We start from the raw sequence: 18,692 nt of genomic DNA, 5'->3' as shown, positions 1-18,692 counted from the left end.
AATTATCAAGATTTATTTTTAAAAGCTGACTGCATCGCCTCACCATATAAAATATGTACGAAACCGAAATCCTTTGTTTCTTCTTTGATGTTGTATTGTAAGAAAAGATGCAAAATGATTTTGCTTTAGGTGATATAAAGTTGTAAACAAAATATGCCTGTTATGTGAAGCACTGTGCTCTTGAATGGATCTTTTTGTTTATAATGTTTCTTCTCTCCCTTGCAAAGCAGCTGTAGTAGTACAGTTTTGCAATGCCATAGCAACTCATGACTTTGAAAAAGTGTTAACATGTTGTTCCTGTTGTTGATGTGATACAAAGCTCCTGCAAAGCAGCTGGCACAGTCCAGTGCACTGGCTTCTCTAACTGGACTTGGTAAGTAGCATCCTTTAAGAAAAAGGGGTAATGGGAGAAAGGGGACTTGTCCAAAATGTAAGCTTATACATGTGCTGTACCTATGTACTTTTTAATCATCACCATGTACTTTTTAACAGTCAACATGTACTTTTCAGCCATCTACAAGTGATAATTATGCACTTCCAGCTCACACTTTGTTTTTTCATCCAGTTATAGATTACTACATAAACTAATGGAAAGCGTTGCTTGTATAGTACTAGTGCCAAGCTGTCTTGCTGACATTGCAGAGCTTCATTCTTTCCTAGCCTGAAATTTTACCTCTCTGCACAGTGCAACCTGTCAGTTCTCAAAAGTATTTGTTCTAGTGATATAATAATGCCTATTTTAATGTTAAGTCAATTTTCTGTTTCCAAATGGAAACTGGTGAAAGGAAATAACATCAGTGGGAACTCAATGATTAGAGACTCAGTGTTATCAAATCCGATTCAAGCAAATAAACCTATTGCAGTTAGGAACTAGTTATCTTTACCTTAATTGGTACATTTATTTATTCTTTATTTCAGTAGCAGTGCCACTTTAATCATAAATGCAGGGGTAACATTTCCACACATTGCTTTCATGGAACAAAGTAATTGAAACTACTCAGTTTCTGGTTTGTGATTATAGTTTTAAGTATTTGTTAAAGCAGAAAAACCTTTTACGAAAGAACTGAAGTGTTTTTAAGTCCCAAAAATGAGTCTAGAATTTGTTCCTGCAATAAACCTCATGTGCTTCATTGCCAGAGATAATGAACAGACGCTATGTACTGTCTCCATTGTTAATTTTTTTGTTATGGTTCATCTTGCCTGCAAACAATTTGACACTTATTGAAAATATATTTTATTTTTTTAAATATATACTTTGTTACAGCGATTCTTGGTGACAATTTCTTGGCAAATACCAAGAATGCTGGCAAGACAGATTCCAATGCAATAACTTTTCAGTATTGCAAAGTGTGATGTCTCATGTTTTACTGCATAGTTATTTGTATTTACTTGCCCCCTCTATGATTACCAGCTATTGCTCATCTCAAATTATAGAAATTACTTGCACCAGTAAAACACAGGCCGGACTTCATATGAGAAAATTAATAAAACTCATTTTTTACTGAAATTGTTTTGGCCCAAAAAACCACCACATATATGGTGAACCTAAACAATCCTCAACTTCACAAAGGACTATCCAAGCTTTGAAGAAAAAAATTAACATTTTAAATGGGAAATTGAAATAGAACTCCCATGATTTTATTTCTAAATATTGCCTTGTGGTTGGTGCTAATGGTGGTTTATTTTTTCAGTTGTTTACCCACCGGCTGGTGATTAGTATCTGGGTGCAATTCCATAGGGAATGGCAGCATCTTCTGTAGTTGCCCAATTTACTATTAAAATGGCTCCAAACAATCACTCAGTATTTCAGAACTTTAATATTACTGAAAAGGGAGACATGTTGCCAAACGTTTTCATCTTGCACGCATCAAAACAAATACGAGAGTGCTAAATTTCAAGCGATCACAACAGTTTATACTACTGGAGAAATAGGAGCTGATTGGTTGGCAAATTGACTGGCTGAGACATGGCCATGGAGAAAGCAGCGAGGAACTATAGACTCCTCAAGCTCCCAGGAAATTCAAAAGAGTGCAATGTTTGAACATATTCCTTTTGTTTGTAGTTCCGGTGTGCAAATGAGCCATGTTATGAGCTTGACTGATTAACTTAAATTGGTTGTTACTGCAGTTATTAACACATTCAGAATTGTCCAGCAAGTGTTGCCCAGTCACTGAATCACATACAACAGTCAAAATTTTGTTTAGGATTTTGGGCTGAATAATCTGGAATGCGCTAATATTAGCTGCACAAACTACCAATTTAAGATACTCAGTAAGAACTGGTTATGTGGCTCATAAATGCTTGCTACAAGCGACATACATTCATATGCAGGGACCTGTTCTCTGCAAACAAAATGTCCAAGTTTTGTACATTTTTTGAATTGCTTGGGCACCTATAGTTCTCCAGTCCTTTCTTCATGGCAATGTCTCAGCCAATCCGAGTCGAGTTACCAACCAATCCGCACCCTTTTCTCCTGTAATATAAATTGTTGTGATTGTTTGAAATTTGGCATTCTTGCATTGGTTTTGATGAGTGCAAGATAAAAGGGTTTGGCAAAATGTCTCTTTTCAGCAATATAGAATGGATCCATAAGACTGACCTTAAACTCACATATTTTTTCAGAAGAGTTATGGGTCATGATGAAGAGCAAAAATCTTAAGCATGTTTTTTTTTCCTTCCCACTTACCTAAAATATTTTCTAGGGTCCACTGCTGCAATTTAGGTCAGCAAATTGTATACAGACTAAGGATTGAAACTGTTGCCTTCCTGGTCTGCAAGGCTCAGAACCAGCTGTTGGTGAATCAAGCTATTAGCAGTGTCCTACATTAACATATTTTAAATATCATCAATTAAGTCAATAAAAATACAAAAGTTTCTCAATGTCAAAACGTGCGGTGCTCATCACTGTACTTTAGCTTTCCCTCCAAGTCATATTGGGTTGATTTTGAGAAATATTGTGTGAAATTGTCTTCAATTTAATCTTTGATAGCACAGATTGAATTTGTTGTTAATGGCTTAGTACTAAAAGCTTATGTTGAACCTTATTTGAATAATACTGCAGAAATTATTTTAAAATTGCTATTTTAAAATGTTTGTTATTCAAATATGTAAATAGTTTCAGTAATTCAGCGTAGAATTTGGATAAGTGAAAGCGAGCATACATAATAAACTAAATTGAAAATCTGCTTGAAAGTGTGTTATTTCCACTGTGAAAGAAACTGGGGTTTTTATGTGCAGGTGGTCTGGGCGGGTATGGCTCTGACAGTGAAGATGAGAGAAGTGAGAGAGCCTCCGAATCCTCTGACACCGATGATGAAGAACTACACCGTAGAATCAGACAAAAACAGGATGCCTTTAGACGCAAGGAAAGGGAATTGCAGCTGGTACTTCAACAACAGCAGGAGAAACAAATGGAAGGTATGACTGCTGTTTCAGGGGAGGTTGTGTTTTTGGCATGCAACTTGTCAATGGGGTGCCCTCCAATATTTACCGATATCCTTTCACTAGCTGTTTCGCTTCCCCTCCAGAGAATTTTTACCAGATTGACCTACGGGCACATTATTCAGAATTTTACTGGTGTTGGTGTTCTTTTTAACTCCATGAACTTCGGAACAGTGAAGGCAATGGGTACTCCAAATTTTTTGTTTTTAAAAAAATATTTATAATCGGCCACATTTTTTCAGTTTTATCTCTCTCATCTTCTCAGACTGTACTACACAGATACTTCCATTCTGCAACCAGCACTAATTCTCAGCTTTTCAACTTATGTTTTGCAATTTTAACTTAAAAAATCCCCCAAATATTAGATGAGGACAAGACAACATATTTGATTTTAAAATGAGGGCAGAATTATGCTTGCATGTCATCTCCCTGCTTCCTTTTTCCAGCTTTAATTCTTTATGTACACTATCTTGGGAGATCAACTAACTTAATAAAAATATTGTGTCACTCACCCATTCTATATTTTACCATCTCTTTTCAAAAGCATTTTTGTGTACACTTGTCAATATTAAAGTAGCTATGTAATGCAGAAATAGAAGCAGGGGTAGATCAATAGTACCTTGAATCTGCTCTATCATTCAAGATTATGGGTGATCTTCCATGTCAGTTCCACTTTCCCATCTTAATTCCATATCCTTCATTCGCTTAGTGACTGAGCATCCCCAGCCCCCTAGGATAGAACATTCCTAAAAATTCAGAACCATCTCACTCCTCACTGGCTGATCCCTTATCCTGAGACTATAACCCCTTGTTTTAGAGTCTCAGTTGAGGGAAACAGCCTCAAGCTAATTTTATACATTTCCATTAAATCATCTTTCATTCTTCTAAATTCGAGAGAACGTAAGCCCACTCTATTTAATCTGCCCTCATAGGACATCCCCCTCATCCAACAATGAATTTAGTGAACCTTTGTTGCACAGCATTTAAGCAAGTATATATTTCCTTATGTAGAGATCAAAATGGTGCTAGTTACTCATGTGTCTCACCAAAGACCCTCATTTTTACAGCAGACTTTCTTATCTTTTGCTCCAATCGCTTGCAATAAAGGCTAAAGTATCATTTGGCTGAATTGCTTGTTATACGTGCATTTAATTTTGTGATTTGGGTACAAGAATAGCTTAATCCCACCGATACCATCTGTCGACATATCACAGTATTAAAATATGTCTCGTTCTACTTTATATTATAAAGCTTTGCAGGTTGTTAGCCACAAGCTGGCGCTGTTGAGCTATCCTAGCCTGACTGACTGCCATTTTGCTTTATTTTCTGATTTGTGATTCAGTTCTGTTGGGTTTGGCATAGTAGCTAAAATGCACAACCAGGTCCAAGCAGCCTTTCATCCTGTCTGACTCATTTTTCATTGTTATGCCAGAACACTACGCACCCAGGTTCTTGTGGGTTACTCACCCAATACATTGGAACCACTCTCCCATTAGGGCTGATTGTGCCTCAAGTCTTACACCGTAGACCTAACCATTTTATATCACCAATTTAACCTTCAACCCCTCTTTGGTTATTGTACCTCTTTTTGGATTCCCAGCATTGAGCTGATGAATACAAGATTAATTTATTCTGCAAATGTAAAGGATTGATTCTTTCAGTACCTTCCCAATTGAAAGCCTCTCTTTAGTTAAATACTACATGGCATGCTTTTTCTTAAATGTTTACTTTTTTAGACATGTCTATCACATTTTCGTCAACATATTAAAATATTTGCCCCAAGCTCAGTAAATTGGCGTATTGCTGGATTAGTTAAACAATATTGCCAAGAACACCTGCCTTGGGTTTTAAAGTTATGAACCAACATGAATCAGTTTTTTAAATAAAACAATAATGTTTTTCTACAAAACAGTTAGCATGCACCCCAGTGATGAAAGAGTCAAACCAGTCCTAGCAGCTGACACAGTGAGTAGTTGCCTAGCAGGTTCAAGCACAGCCCTGACAACTGCACGTATTTGAGATGGGATAACTAGACAAATCTGTTAACTCGGCAAACAAGCAAAAAGAAAATTGGGTTAGACCTAGATTTCAGATCCAATAGCGATTCCAACATAGCCTTTTTTTCCCCCCAATTCTTCGCAAATGAAGATTTTCTGTTTTCTTTCAACAAAAAGTACATCCCGTCAACTAACTTTTATATGTAGTGCGCATTTTAAACTTCAATAGTGAGAACTAGCTCCAGTTAATTCACAATGTAACAAGTCTTTTATGTAGTTTTACTTTCTGCTTCTAATATCAATCAAATGTATTTAAATTGTTATATTCCTATTGAAAACTGACAAAGTATATACTCAATGTCCAAATTAACAACTCATTCTGTATTTCAACTTTTAAATACTGATGATATTTGGCTATCATTATATGTTCCAATCCTTACAAAACAGTAAATCCTCTGGCATACCTATTGTGATTAGCTGGAGATGTATGCTTTTTAAATATAATGGCCATGATCAGCACGATGATAGAATAATTAAAGTACATACAATAGGAACAAAGATGTTGGAAGCACCATTGTCTATACGTAATTTTACTAGGTATAATGGCCATGAGCCAACACCATGGTAGATTAATTAAATAACACAATAGGAGCAAAAATGTTGGAAGCACCATATATTTTTAAAGAAAAAAATGAATAGGTATGCTTCCAAGATTATATGCCTTTATTTCAATCATTGTCTTCTAGTTAAGTCAGAAAGACCAGTTAGTAGCCCGTGTCCCTGCAAGCAAAATGTTGATGTAAATTTCATCACCTCAAGACGCTAAATTGAACAATTGGATCGATGCATTACTCAACATCTTATCATGTGAGTGGTCCATATGGCAAATAGGAAAGGTTTTGTAGGGCAGCACGGTGGCGCAATGGGTTAGCCCTGCTGCCTCACGGCGCCGAGGTCCCAGGCTCGATCCCGGCTCTGGGTCACTCTCCGTGTGGAGTTTGCACCTTCTCCCTGTGTTTGCGTGAGTTTTGCCCCCACAACCCAAAGATGTGCAGGGTAGGTGGATTGGCTACGCTAAATTGCCACTTAATTGGAAAACATTAATTGGGTACTCTAAATTTGTTTTTTAAAAGGGAGGGTTTAAACTAGTTCAGCGAGGGATTGGGAACCTGAATTGTAGCTCCAGTATACAGGAGGTTGAGAGTAGTGAGGTCATGAGTAAGGTTTCAAAGTTGCAGGACTGTACTGGCAGGCAGGAAGGTGGTTTAAGTGTGTCTTCAATGCCAGGAGCATCCGGAATGAGGTGGGTGAACTTGCGGCATGGGTTGGTACCTGGGACTTCGATGTTGTGGCCATTTCGGAGACATGGATAGAGCAGGGACAGGAATGGTTGTTGCAGGAGCCAGGGTTTAGATATTTCAGTAAGCTCAGGGAAGGTGGTAAAAGAGGGGGAGGGGTGGCATTGTTAGTCAAGGACAGTATTACGGTGGCAGAAAGGACGTTTGATGAGGACTCGTCTACTGAGGTAGTATGGACTGAGGTTAGAAACAGGAAAGGAGAGGTCACCCTGTTAGGGGTTTTCTATAGGCCTCCGAAAAGTTCCAGAGATGTAGAGGAAAGGATTGCAAAGATGATTCTGGATAGGAGCGAAAGCAACAGGGTAGTTGTTATGGGGGACTTTAACTTTCCAAATATTGACTGGAAACGCTATAGTTCGAGTACTTTAGATGGGTCCGTTTTTGTCCAATGTGTGCAGGAGGGTTTCCTGACACAGTATGTAGATAGGCCAACGAGAGGCGAGGCCATATTGGATTTGGTACTGGGTAATGAACCAGGAAAGGTGTTAGATTTGGAGGTAGGTGAGCACTTTGGTGATAGTTCGATTACGTTTACTTTAGTGATGGAAAGGGATAGGTATATACCGCAGGGCAAGAGTTATATCTGGGGGAAAGGCAATTATGATGCGATGAGGCAAGACTTAGGATGCATTGGATGGAGAGGAAAACTGCAGGGGATGGGCACAATGGGAAATGTGGAGCTTGTTCAAGGAACAGCTACTGCGTGTCCTTGATAAGTATGTACCTGTCAGGCAGGGAGGAAGTGGTCGAGCGAGGGAACCGTGGTTTTCTAAAGTAGTCGAAACACTTGTCAAGAGGAAGAAGGAGGCTAATGTAAAGATGAGACATGAAGGTTCAGTTAGGGCGCTCGAGAGTTACAAGTTAGCTAGGAAGGATCTAAAGAGAGAGCTAAGAAGAGCCAGGAGGGGACATGAGAAGTCTTTGGCAGGTAGGATCAAGGATAACCCTAAAGCTTTCTATAGATATGTCAGGAATAAAAGAATGACTATGGTAAGAGTAGGGCCAGTCAAGGACCGTAGTGGGAAGTTGTGCGTGGAGTCCGAGGAGATAGAAGTGCTAAATGAATATTTTTCGTCAGTATTCACACAGGAAAAAGACAATGTTGTCGAGGCGAATACTGAGATTCAGGCTACTAGACTGGAAGGGCTTGAGGTTCATAAGGAGGAGGTGTTAGCAATTCTGGAAAGTGTGAAAATAGGTAAGTCCCCTGGGCCAAATGGGATTTATCCTAGGATTCTCTGGGAAGCTAGGGAGGAGATTGCTGAGCTTTAAGTCATCTTTGTCTACAGGAATAGTGCCAGAAGACTGGAGGATAGCAAATGTTGTCCACTTGTTCAAGAAAGGGAGTAGAGACAACCCCGGTAACTATAGACCAGTGAGTCTTACTTCTGTTGTGGGCAAAGTCTTGGAAAGGATTATAAGAGATAGGATGTATAATCATCTGGAAAGGAATAATTTGATTAGAGATAGTCAACACGGTTTTGTGAAGGGTAGGTCGTGCCTCACAAACCTTATAGAGTTCTTTGAGAAGGTGACCAAACAGGTGGATGAGGTTAAAGCAGTTGATGTGGTGTTTATGGATTTCAGTAAAGCGTTTGATAAGGTTCCCCACGGTCGGCTACTGCAGAAAATACGGAGGCATGGGATTCAGGGTGATTTAGCAGTTTGGATCAGAAATTGGCTAGCTGGAAGAAGACAAAGGGTGGTGGTTGATGGGAAATGTTCAGACTGGAGTCCAGTTACTAGTGGTGTACCACAAGGATCTGTTTTGGGGCCACTGCTGTTTGTCATTTTTATAAATGACCTGGAGGAGGGCGTAGAAGGATGGGTGAGTAAATTTGCAGATGACACTAAAGTGGGTGGAGTTGTGGACAGTGCGGAAGGATGTTACAAGTTACAGAAGGATATAGATAAGCTGCAGCGCTGGGCTGAGAGGTGGCAAATGGAGTTTAATGCAGAAAAGTGTGAGGTGATTCATTTTGGAAGGAATAACAGGAAGACAAGAGTACTGGGCTAATGGTAAGATTCTTGGCAGTGTGGATGAGCAGAGAGATCTCGGTGTCCATGTACATAGATCCCTGAAAGTTGCCACCCAGGTTGAGAGGGTTGTTAAGAAGGTGTACGGTGTGTTAGCTTTTATTGGTAGAGGGATTGAGTTTAGGAGCCATGAGGTCATGTTGCAGCTGTACAAAACTCTGGTGCGGCCGCATTTGGAGTATTGCGTGCAATTCTGGTCGCCGCATTATAGGAAGGATGTGGAAGCATTGGAAAGGGTGCAGAGGACATTTACCAGAATGTTGCCTGGTATGGAGAGAAGATCTTATGAGGAAAGGCTGAGGGACCTGAGGCTGTTTTTGTTAGAGAGAAGAAGGTTAAGAGGTGACTTAATTGAGGCATACAAGATGATCAGAGGATTAGATAGGGTGGACAATGAGAGCCTTTTTCCTCGGATGGTGATGTCTAGCATGAGGGGACATAGCTTTAAATTGAGGGGAGATAGATATAGGACAGATGTCAGAGGTAGGTTCTTTACTCAGAGAGGAGTAAGGGCGTGGAATGCCCTGCCTGCAACAGTAGTGGACTCGCCAACACTAAGGGCAATCAAATGGTCATTGGATAGACGTGGACGATAAGGGAATAGTGTAGATGGGCTTTAGAGTGGTTTCACAGGTCGGCGCAACATCGAGGCCCGATGGGCCTGTACTGCGCTGTAATGTTCTTCAATGTTCTCGGTTTTGCAATAGAACGGTTTGAGAAGATGCTGTACTGACTAACTTACACTCAAATGTACTCAGTTTATGCAAATCTTTGTAATTTTCCCTTAACCCAGGGATGTCCAAACTATTGCTCAAGCAATTTTGCCTCAATTGCACTTACAATTTGCTGGTTTGTCCTTTTTGAATTTTGTGGGGCTGAAAACTTGAAAAGGTTTTTTTGGGGGACATGGTTGCCTCATTGGATAAATCCTAAATGCAGGCAAGATTTGTTTCCACCTGTAGTTTTCCATGTTCATTCTTCATTATGTTTTTAAATTACTAAGACATAAAGCTACCATAAAATTTCATAACTTCTCGAGATCACTTTCAGTTCCTTTTTATTTTTGTTTTCCAGATGTAAAACATCAAGAGGGCAAATTTTTTAGGGAAGTGGATATTAAGGAACAGAGTAAAGATCATGGTGGCAGTGCAGTAAAACAGGAAGGGAAAGAAAAGGAGTGTGAAACTGTTCCTGAAAAGAAAAGAACTCAGAGTGAAACTGAACCCAACTCAGAAATGAGTAAAAGCTCTAGTGAGAAAAGTTCAAAGGAAAAAGCATCAAGAAACAGAAGTTCCTCCAGCAGTAGTAGTGGGAGTAGCAGCACCAGTGGCACCACTAGCAGCAGCAGTAGATCCAGGAGCTCAACTTCCAGCAGCACCACAGAAAGCAGTAGTAGCTCTTCCTATTCCTTTTCTCCTAAGAGAAAGAAAAAATGGAGCCGTAGCAGATCCCCTTCCCGTAAAACTAGACGTAGTAGCAGAAGCCAGAGTTATTCCCGCAGGAACCGAAGGGAGAGGAGTAGAAGCTGTGATAGACTTAGGAGAAACAGTAGAAATGTAAGTTGGGAAAGGGAGAGGCGGAGACACCGCAGTGGGTCCCGAAACAGGAGAAGTGGAGATAGGCAAAGAAGTAGGAGCAAGAGTGATGCCAAGCATGTCAGTCGCAGTAGGAGCAACGAAAGACGTAGGAGTCCTGAAAGGCGTAGGAGCCCTAGCAGAGGTAGAATAAGGCAAAGGGGAATTAGTAAAGACAGGGACAGGAAAAAAATTAGGAGTGGAAGTGCAGAGCGAGTTAAAAAGAGAGAGGAAAAGAAAAGGGACAAAGAAAAGGATCAGGACAAAAAGAAAGACAAACCGAGAAAGGATAAGCAGAAGGAGGATAAAGACAGCAGTAAGTCCAGCAGTCAGGATGAGAGTAAGCTGAAGCGAAAAAGGGAATCGGAGCGGACATACTCACGCAGTAGCTCCAGTAAACTGCCACAGCAATATTCCAGGCAGGATAGCAAGTCCAGCAAGAAAGGGTCTACAAAAGATGGTAAAAAGCATTCAGACACCGAATCTAGCGCAAGGAGCAGCTCACGTTCTCCAGATAACAGCAGAGAGAAGAAGGCAAAGAAATCAAAACGCAGTCGCTCAAGATCAGTGGAAAAATCTCAAAGGTCTGGTAAGAAGGCAAGCCGCAAACACAAGTCTAAATCACGATCAAGGTAGTACACATTTTATACAATTTCTCTTTAGTTTTTGTAAAGTTATTAAGGCCAGTAATGTTAAAATGGTACCAACATATTGGTCTCTTCAGCGTTTTATCTGTATGATTAATCTCTTAATTTGAAATACTATATTTTAAATCAATTTAGCTAGTGATTAAAGTGCAGTCTTGCATGTTATTAATTTCCTTTTTTTCCCTTTCTTCTACAGGTCGAGGACACCCAATAATCGTAAGCATTAAGGGGGAAAAAATATGTGGCATCCTTGCCAGATCAGAAATTCCATGAGTTTTGGAGGCTTGTCTCATTATAGAGGCATACGTGACAACTGTGTAGGTGTTTATATGTATATAGGTGTACATTTTTTCCAAGTGCTGTGTATAGTTCAGTACTTAAAAGGTTTTATTTGTATTGCATTCTTCTGAGATTATTCACACTGTAAAAACAGTTTGCTTTCAGTTGTAACATTATAACATAAAACTTACACTAACTGTAGTTTGCTGTCAATAAACTTTTCAAATTGGTTTTGTTAAACATTTCCCATTGTTTACTGCCAATATTTATGAGCAAATAAGGTATCGTATGAACAGTAGACAGGATCAACACCTGGAGAGCAGTGAATCAAGAACATTTGATTATAAAGCAGGAATGTTTACTTAAAAGGTCTGGTTTACATAAAACACAAGAACAAATCTTGAAAATAATCTCGACTCTTTGAGTTATTACCTCTAATTATATACTATCTGTAGTCATCTGTGCATGTTTGTTTAAAATCTGCATATTAAATTTCTTATTTCCTCTGGTACAAATTAATATGGAGCTTGCTTAAATAATTTTATAAGTAAGTTGAGGGAGTAACTACATGAGGAAGATTTACTGAGGAAATGTTTCAAAATCATGTACATCAGGAAAAGAAATCCAGTACTTCACTTGAAATGAAATGAAATGAAAATCGCTTGTCGTCACAAGTAGGCTTCAAATGAAGTTACTGTGAAAAGCCCCTAGTCGCCACATTCCAGCGCCTGTTCGGGGAGGCTGGTACGGGAATTGAACCGTGCTGCTGGCCTGCCTTGGTCTGCTTTAAAAGCCAGCAATTTAGCCCAGTGTGCTAAACCAGCCCCCGGTTTGCCCTGCAAATTTTATTTGATCCGATTAGTACACTTTAGCTTTACTTAAAACAATTTTCATTCAGCAGTAAAATTAAAGTTCTAATACCATTCTGAAAGACTCAATGTGAAACCACATGGAAGACACAAGTCTTACCCCAGTGGTTTGTGATGTATGGATCACAATTTCAGTATAGTGTTATTTTTATTCAAAAAGGAGGATCCATTAAGCTTCCTTGGTACTTGGCTACCTGTATATGATTTAAATGTTTAGGCAGTACACAGCATTATCATTTAAATTTTAAACATGCATTCAGAGGAACATCAAGTGGAGTCCAGCAATACAAACAAGGTGTGGACTGTTAAAATTGTTGGCTGCAGGATAAAATCACAGAGGATGTTATATTTGTTACATTATAGTATTATTGCAGTTAAATAATATATAAGTGATACAAGTGAAAGAAAAAGTATACATTTCTGGAATTTACTCATTGAAATACAATGCAATAATTTTAACTCCAGATGTAAGGGTGAAAGATAATTTCCTTTTAACTGTCGTACCATCAAAGAAAACTGGACTTCTGAAACTTCTGTGTCCTCCCCACAGCTTGCCTTTCCACCTAGCTTTGTATTGTCAGCAAACTTGGATACATAATCTGTTTCTTCATCCAAGTAATTAAGATAAATTGTAAATAGCTGAGGCCCCAGCACTGACACTTGTGATGCTCCACTATTACTACCTGCGACCTAAGTCCCCAGTATGCCCACTTTCTGTTTTCTATCCGTTAACCTTTGCTCTACATATTACCTCCAACTCTATGCAGACTTCTCTTGCCTATTAACCTGTCAAAATCCTTTTGGAAATCCAAGTATACTGTATCTACTGGTCCGCCTTTATCTAGCCTACTAGTTACATCCCGTACTTCCCGTACCAGCCTCTCCGAACAGGTGCCGGAATGTGGCGACGAGGGGCTTTTCACAGTAACTTCATTTGAAGCCTACTTGTGACAATAAGCGATTTTCATTTCATCCTCAAAAACCCTCTACAAATTTGTTAAACAGGATTTCCCTTTAGTAAAACCATTTTGATTACTTCTAATCATACTATGTATGTTTTTCTAAGTGCATTTTTAATTCTTCCTTGTATAGATTCCAGCATTTTTCCAACCAAACTGGCCTGTAATTCCCTGTTTTCTCTCTCTCTCTCTCTCTCTCTTCAGATTGTATGTCACTTTCAAATTTAACCTGGAATTCAATCATATTATGATCACTGTTTCCCAGTAAATCTTTTACAATCTGATGAGACTGTTCTTGAATCCAATTAATTCTGGAAAGTCACAGCCATTGCATCATTTAACTCTGTAACTATCTCCTTTAGAACCCTAGGATGTAGGCCATTAGGCCCCAGGGGTTTGTCACATTTTAATCCCTTACGTTTTCTCAAATACCTTTTTTCTGGTATTAATTTATTTAATTTCCTCACTTGTTAGTCCCTAGGTTTCTGTCTATTTCCGGAATTAAACTTATGTCTTCAACTGTGAAGACAGACACAATGTTTGTTCAGTGACTCTGCCATTACCTCATTCCTCTTGATAATTTCTCCTGTATCTGATTCTACTGGACCAACGTTAACTTTAGCTACTCTTTTTAGTTACTTAGAAGCTCTTAAATCTTTTCCTATTTCTGGCTTGTTTACTCTCCTCTTTTCCTTATCAACTTTTTGGTTGTCCTTTGGTGATGTCTAAAACACTCCCAGTCCCAATGCAATATTGTAAACCTTTTTAATTGAATACTATCCCTAACTTCCTGAGTGAGCCATTGATGGGTCTTGCTGAGATTTTGTTTTCCCATAGAATATATATTTGTTGGATATAATCTATAATCCTCAATATATTTTAAATTGTTTATTTAATTGTTTCCCACTCTTCATTCATAGGCTGCAAATGAAGAGTGGTAAAGGTAAATTGGGTCTATTTACCCAATTAACCGTAGCCCGTTTTCCCCTCGTGCATATTTAGCTGGCAAATTCTTGTTTGTGATTCTTATGTGTCACTTTCAAATTTAACCTGGAATTCAATAGTATTATGATCACTATTTCCCAGAAAATCTTTTACTATGACATTACTAATTAACCTTGTTTTATTGCACAATACTAGATCTAAGCTAGGTTCATCCCTTGTGGGTTCCAAAATGTATTGGTCCAAGAAACTGTCACAAATCTATTCTACAAACTCTTATTCTAAACCATTCTTGCCAATTTGATTGGTCCAATCTATATATTAATATTTGAGACCCCCACAATTATTACATTTCTATTCTTACAAACCCCAATTATTTCTTCTTTATTGCTCTGTCCAACAGTATAATGTCTAGTTCTGTGTACTACCTTTACCAAGTTGGCACCTCATTTTTAGATATGCCTCGTGCTGTTCCAGGCATTCTCTACTCGACGACTCCTTGAATCAGGGTCGGCCCTGACTTGATGTAATGGTAGAGTGAGACGATTTGTGAATGATGATGCTGTCCTTAGATGTCTTTCTTGCTATACCACTCCTGTTAGGTGTAAAGAACACTAATTTCCTTGTGAAATAGAACATATGAATATTTCTATAATCCTCAATTTGTATTTTCAAGCCAATTTCTTTTTAAATGTACAAATTGACCACAAACCAACTACGTTACCGTTAAATTTGCTTTGCATATCTATTGTTGCAGGGGAAATTATAGTCTCAATTTGTCTGCAAACCTTTCAGTTGTGGAAATGAATCTTGCATCACTCAATTATCAAATTTCACTGTTGCTTTCCTGCTTTTCCATGTTTTTCCACAGCTTGGAATCAAGTGGGTGCAGTTTAAACATTTTCCCATCCTTAACTTTTCACGTTTTGGGGTGCCATGATGGTCATATCTTACAAACACAGCCTAAGGACTGGGAGGGGTGTGTGGAATCTGATCTGTAAAAATCATTATTCAAACGTGGCACACCGTATATCAACTCCTTCCACCAGTCATTTTAACTGCTTAGCAAAAAGCAGAAATGGAAAAAAAAGTAGAAATGTAAGTTCGGTTATCGTTTTTGGCCACAATTCTCAATATCTCCTGCCATGTATGGGAGACCAACATTTAAAAATGGCTTTGTACAGCCTCTATATTTAATTTGGCAATACAGCCAAAAACACTACTTGCCTTGCTGGTAGTCCTATTTTGGAAATTATCATTTATTATAACTCCAGGTCCCTGTCAGTTCTGTATAAGGCATCCGTAGTTTGTATGCATATGTCTGGCCCAAATGTATATGCCGATTTTCTTTTTCACATTGAAGGATATCAAAGATGAACCCATTTCCCAAACCTATCTAATTTGTTCACGCCTATTTCATTTGAATTCCTAAATATCATGTAACTTTTGTGTCACCTCAAGACTTGTGAATTGGACTTCCGGGTGCGGCTATGCAGAGCTAGGTCGCATATTCGGTAGCTCCCGCTTGGAACGGACTTTTGGGCTCTTGCAGGGCCCCCACGGCATTTGTTTGACATTTCCCGGTGTGGGAAGAAGACTGCAACATTCCCCTGACAGTGTCCCCCAGGAATGGTATGTCTTTTGGTTACCAGACCCGGCGGAAACAGTAAAAGATTTGGCTGAACTGCAGGGGAGAGATGGGCCTCTTCCAGCATGCAGGCGGGGGAAGGGCAAGCTTAAAGCTGCAAGCTGACTTGAGGGCCTCTATTAAAGGTGAATTCTAGCAGCAGAGGGAACAACTGTGAACAAATCTACCAAGGCCATTGAAGAAGCGGGGGCGAGGCTTCCGGTGGCGACCATGGAGGAGTAGGTCGCGCATTCGGCAGCTCCCGTCTGGAATGGACTCTCAGACCTTTTTCAGGAGTTTCCATAGACTTTTTGGGGAAGATTGGTGAAGCGAACACTGCCAAAAGGATTCCCTCTCGAGACTTCTGGTTGCGGCTATGCGGAGCTAAGTTGCACATTCGGCTGCTCCCGCAAAAACTGACTTTTCGGCTCTTTTCAGGGCCCCCAAGGGCACTTTTTCGACGTTTCCCGGTGTGGGAAGGAGTTAATAATAGCTCCCCGTCAGTATATGGCTTTAACTAGGAGCGGGGCGACAAAAAAGATGGTGGTGGACCAGAAGAAGGGAGGGAAGAAGGACAAAATGGCGGCGGGCGGAGACCAGGCAGCGTGGAGGCAGTGATCGGAGAAGCAACAGGAAGGGTATCCAGCGCTGCCTCAGAGATTAAAACGGACCTGCTAGAGCCGATGAAGGCTTCTATTGATAAGCTGCTGGAGACACAGACGGCCCAGGGGGTGGCGATCCGAGAGGCTCGACAAAAGATCTCTGACAATGAGGACGAGATCTTAGGTCTGGCGGTAAAGGTGGAGGAGCACGAGGCGCTCCACAAGAAATGGCAGGAGCGGTCCGAGGAGATGGAGAATCGGTCGAGACGGAAGAATCTGCGGATTCTGGGCCTCCCGGAGTGGCTGGAGGGGCTGGACATGGGGGCCTATGTGGTCTCCATGTTGAACTCGCTGATGGGAGTGGGGTCCTTCCAGGGGCCCCTGGAGCTGCAAGGGGCCCATAGAGTTTAGGCGAGGAGGCCCAAGGCTAACGAGCCTCCGCGAGCGGTGCTGGTGCGGTTCCATCGGTTCGTCGATCGGGAGTGTGTGCTCAGGTGGGAGAACGCGGAGGTTCGGATATATCAGGACTGGAGTGCAGAGGTGGCGAAGAGGAGGGCCGGGTACAATCGAGCAAAGGCGGTGCTGCACAGGAAGGGGGTGAAGTTTGGCATGTTGCAGCCGGCGCGACTGTGGGCTACCTACAAGGACTGGCACCATTATTTTGAGTCTCCGGAGGAGGCGTGGGCCTTTGTTCAGGCCGAGAAGCTGGACACAGACTGAGGGTCGGGATGGGCGATTGGGGACAGCGGTGGATATGTTGTGCCTATTTTTGGTTCGGGGGGTGGGGGGGGGCATTTACATTGTTTTGAGTTTCTTTTTCTCTGTGTTTTTCTCTTTCGGGTTGGGGAGGGTGGATGGGGCGGGTTGGGCACTGTTTTGGTTGGTGGCAGGGCCTGGTAGGTGGGCTTTTTTCACCGTGCCGAAGACTGGGGGGGGGGGCGGGCCGGGGCGGGGAAGCGAGGATTGTTTCCCGTGCTTAGAACGGAGGGGGGGGGGGGGGAGAGAGCCCGTGGATGGGGAGCGGGAGGGGAGGGTGTGCCACACAATGTGAGGAGTCGAAGGGGAGGCGGGAGTGGCCAGGGTCAGCAGGAGTCAGCTGACTTGCGGAAGTGCAATGGGGGGATTAAACCAGCTAGGATGGGTCCTAGCCGGGAGGGGGGGGGGGGGGGTGGAATAGAGTTGCTGCTGCTAAGCTCAAGGAGGAGCTGGATCGAGTGAGGGGTCGAGACGGGGGTATGCCACTGCGGGGAACGGGCCGTGTGTGGGGGGCGGGCGCGTGGCTGGCCGAGGAGGGGGGGTCATGGCTAGTCGGCGGGGGAGGGGGGCGGGTAGCCCCCTGATCCGGCTGATAACTGGAATGTAAGGGGACTGAATGGGCCGGTTAAGCGGGCCCGCGTGTTCGCGCACCTGAAGGGTGTAATCTCGGGATTACTCCCTGTGCCACGTGCCAGTGAGGCTAGAAATAGGAAGATAGAGCAGACAAACACGTGGCTAAACAGCTGGTGTAGGAGGGAGGGTTTCTGTTATCTGGACCACTGGGAGCTCTTCCGGGGCAGGTGTGACCTGTATAAGATGAACGGGTTGCATCTAAACCGGAGAGGCATAAATATCCTGGCCGCGAGGTTTGCTAGTGTCACACGGGAGGGTTTAAACTAGTATGGCAGGGGGGTGGGCACGGGAGCAATAGGTCAGAAGGTGAGAGCATTGAGGGAGAACTAGGGAATAGGGACAGTGTGGCTCTGAGGCAGCGCAGACGGGGAGAAGTTGCTGAACACAGCGGGTCTGGTGGCCTGAAGTGCATATGTTTTAATGCAAGGAGCATTACGGGTAAGGCAGATGAACTTAGAGCTTGGATTACTACTTGGAACTATGATGTTGTTGCCATTACAGAGACCTGGTTGAGGGAAGGGCAGGATTGGCAGCTAAACGTTCCAGGATTTAGATGTTTCAGGCGGGATAGAGGGGGATGTAAAAGGGGAGGCGGAGTTGCGCTACTTGTTCAGGAGAGTATCACAGCTATACAGCGAGAGGACACCTCAGAGGGCAGTGAGGCTATATGGGTAGAGATCAGGAATAAGAAGGGTGCAGTCACAATGTTGGGGGTATACTACAGGCCTCCCAACAGCCAGCGGGAGATAGAGGAGCAGATAGGTAGACAGATTTTGGAAAAGAGTAAAAACAACAGGGTTGTGGTGATGGGAGACTTCAACTTCCCCAATATTGACTGGGACTCACTTAGTGCCAGGGGCTTAGACGGGGCAGAGTTTGTAAGGAGCATCCAGGAGGGCTTCTTAAAACAATATGTAAACAGTCCAACTAGGGAAGGGGCGGTACTGGACCTGGTATTGGGGAATGAGCCC

At 41.7% G+C, this 18,692-nt stretch overlaps 1 protein-coding gene across 5 annotated transcripts in view; it reads left to right on the top strand.

The window, feature by feature from the left end:
- Window positions 1-11,577, top strand: part of pnisr (PNN-interacting serine/arginine-rich protein) — a 47,124-nt gene extending 35,547 nt beyond the window's left edge. For 4 of the 5 annotated variants that reach the window (XM_072499592.1, XM_072499594.1, XM_072499590.1 and 1 more), the window contains exons 9-12: window positions 320-373; window positions 3,238-3,417; window positions 9,908-11,039; window positions 11,251-11,577. In XM_072499592.1, the coding sequence (XP_072355693.1) occupies window positions 320-373; window positions 3,238-3,417; window positions 9,908-11,039; window positions 11,251-11,281 (1,397 nt within the window). In that variant the 3' untranslated portion in view covers window positions 11,282-11,577. Of the gene's footprint in view, window positions 1-230; window positions 374-3,237; window positions 3,418-9,907; window positions 11,040-11,250 lie in introns of those variants that run through there. The other variant, XR_011940753.1, reaches the window with a different exon arrangement.
- The last annotated feature ends 7,115 nt before the right edge of the window (window positions 11,578-18,692 follow it).

The sequence above is a fragment of the Scyliorhinus torazame genome, chromosome 4 (assembly GCF_047496885.1).
Source record: "Scyliorhinus torazame isolate Kashiwa2021f chromosome 4, sScyTor2.1, whole genome shotgun sequence".
Lineage (NCBI taxonomy): Eukaryota > Metazoa > Chordata > Chondrichthyes > Carcharhiniformes > Scyliorhinidae > Scyliorhinus > Scyliorhinus torazame.
This window is presented reverse-complemented; position numbering and strand designations above follow the sequence as displayed.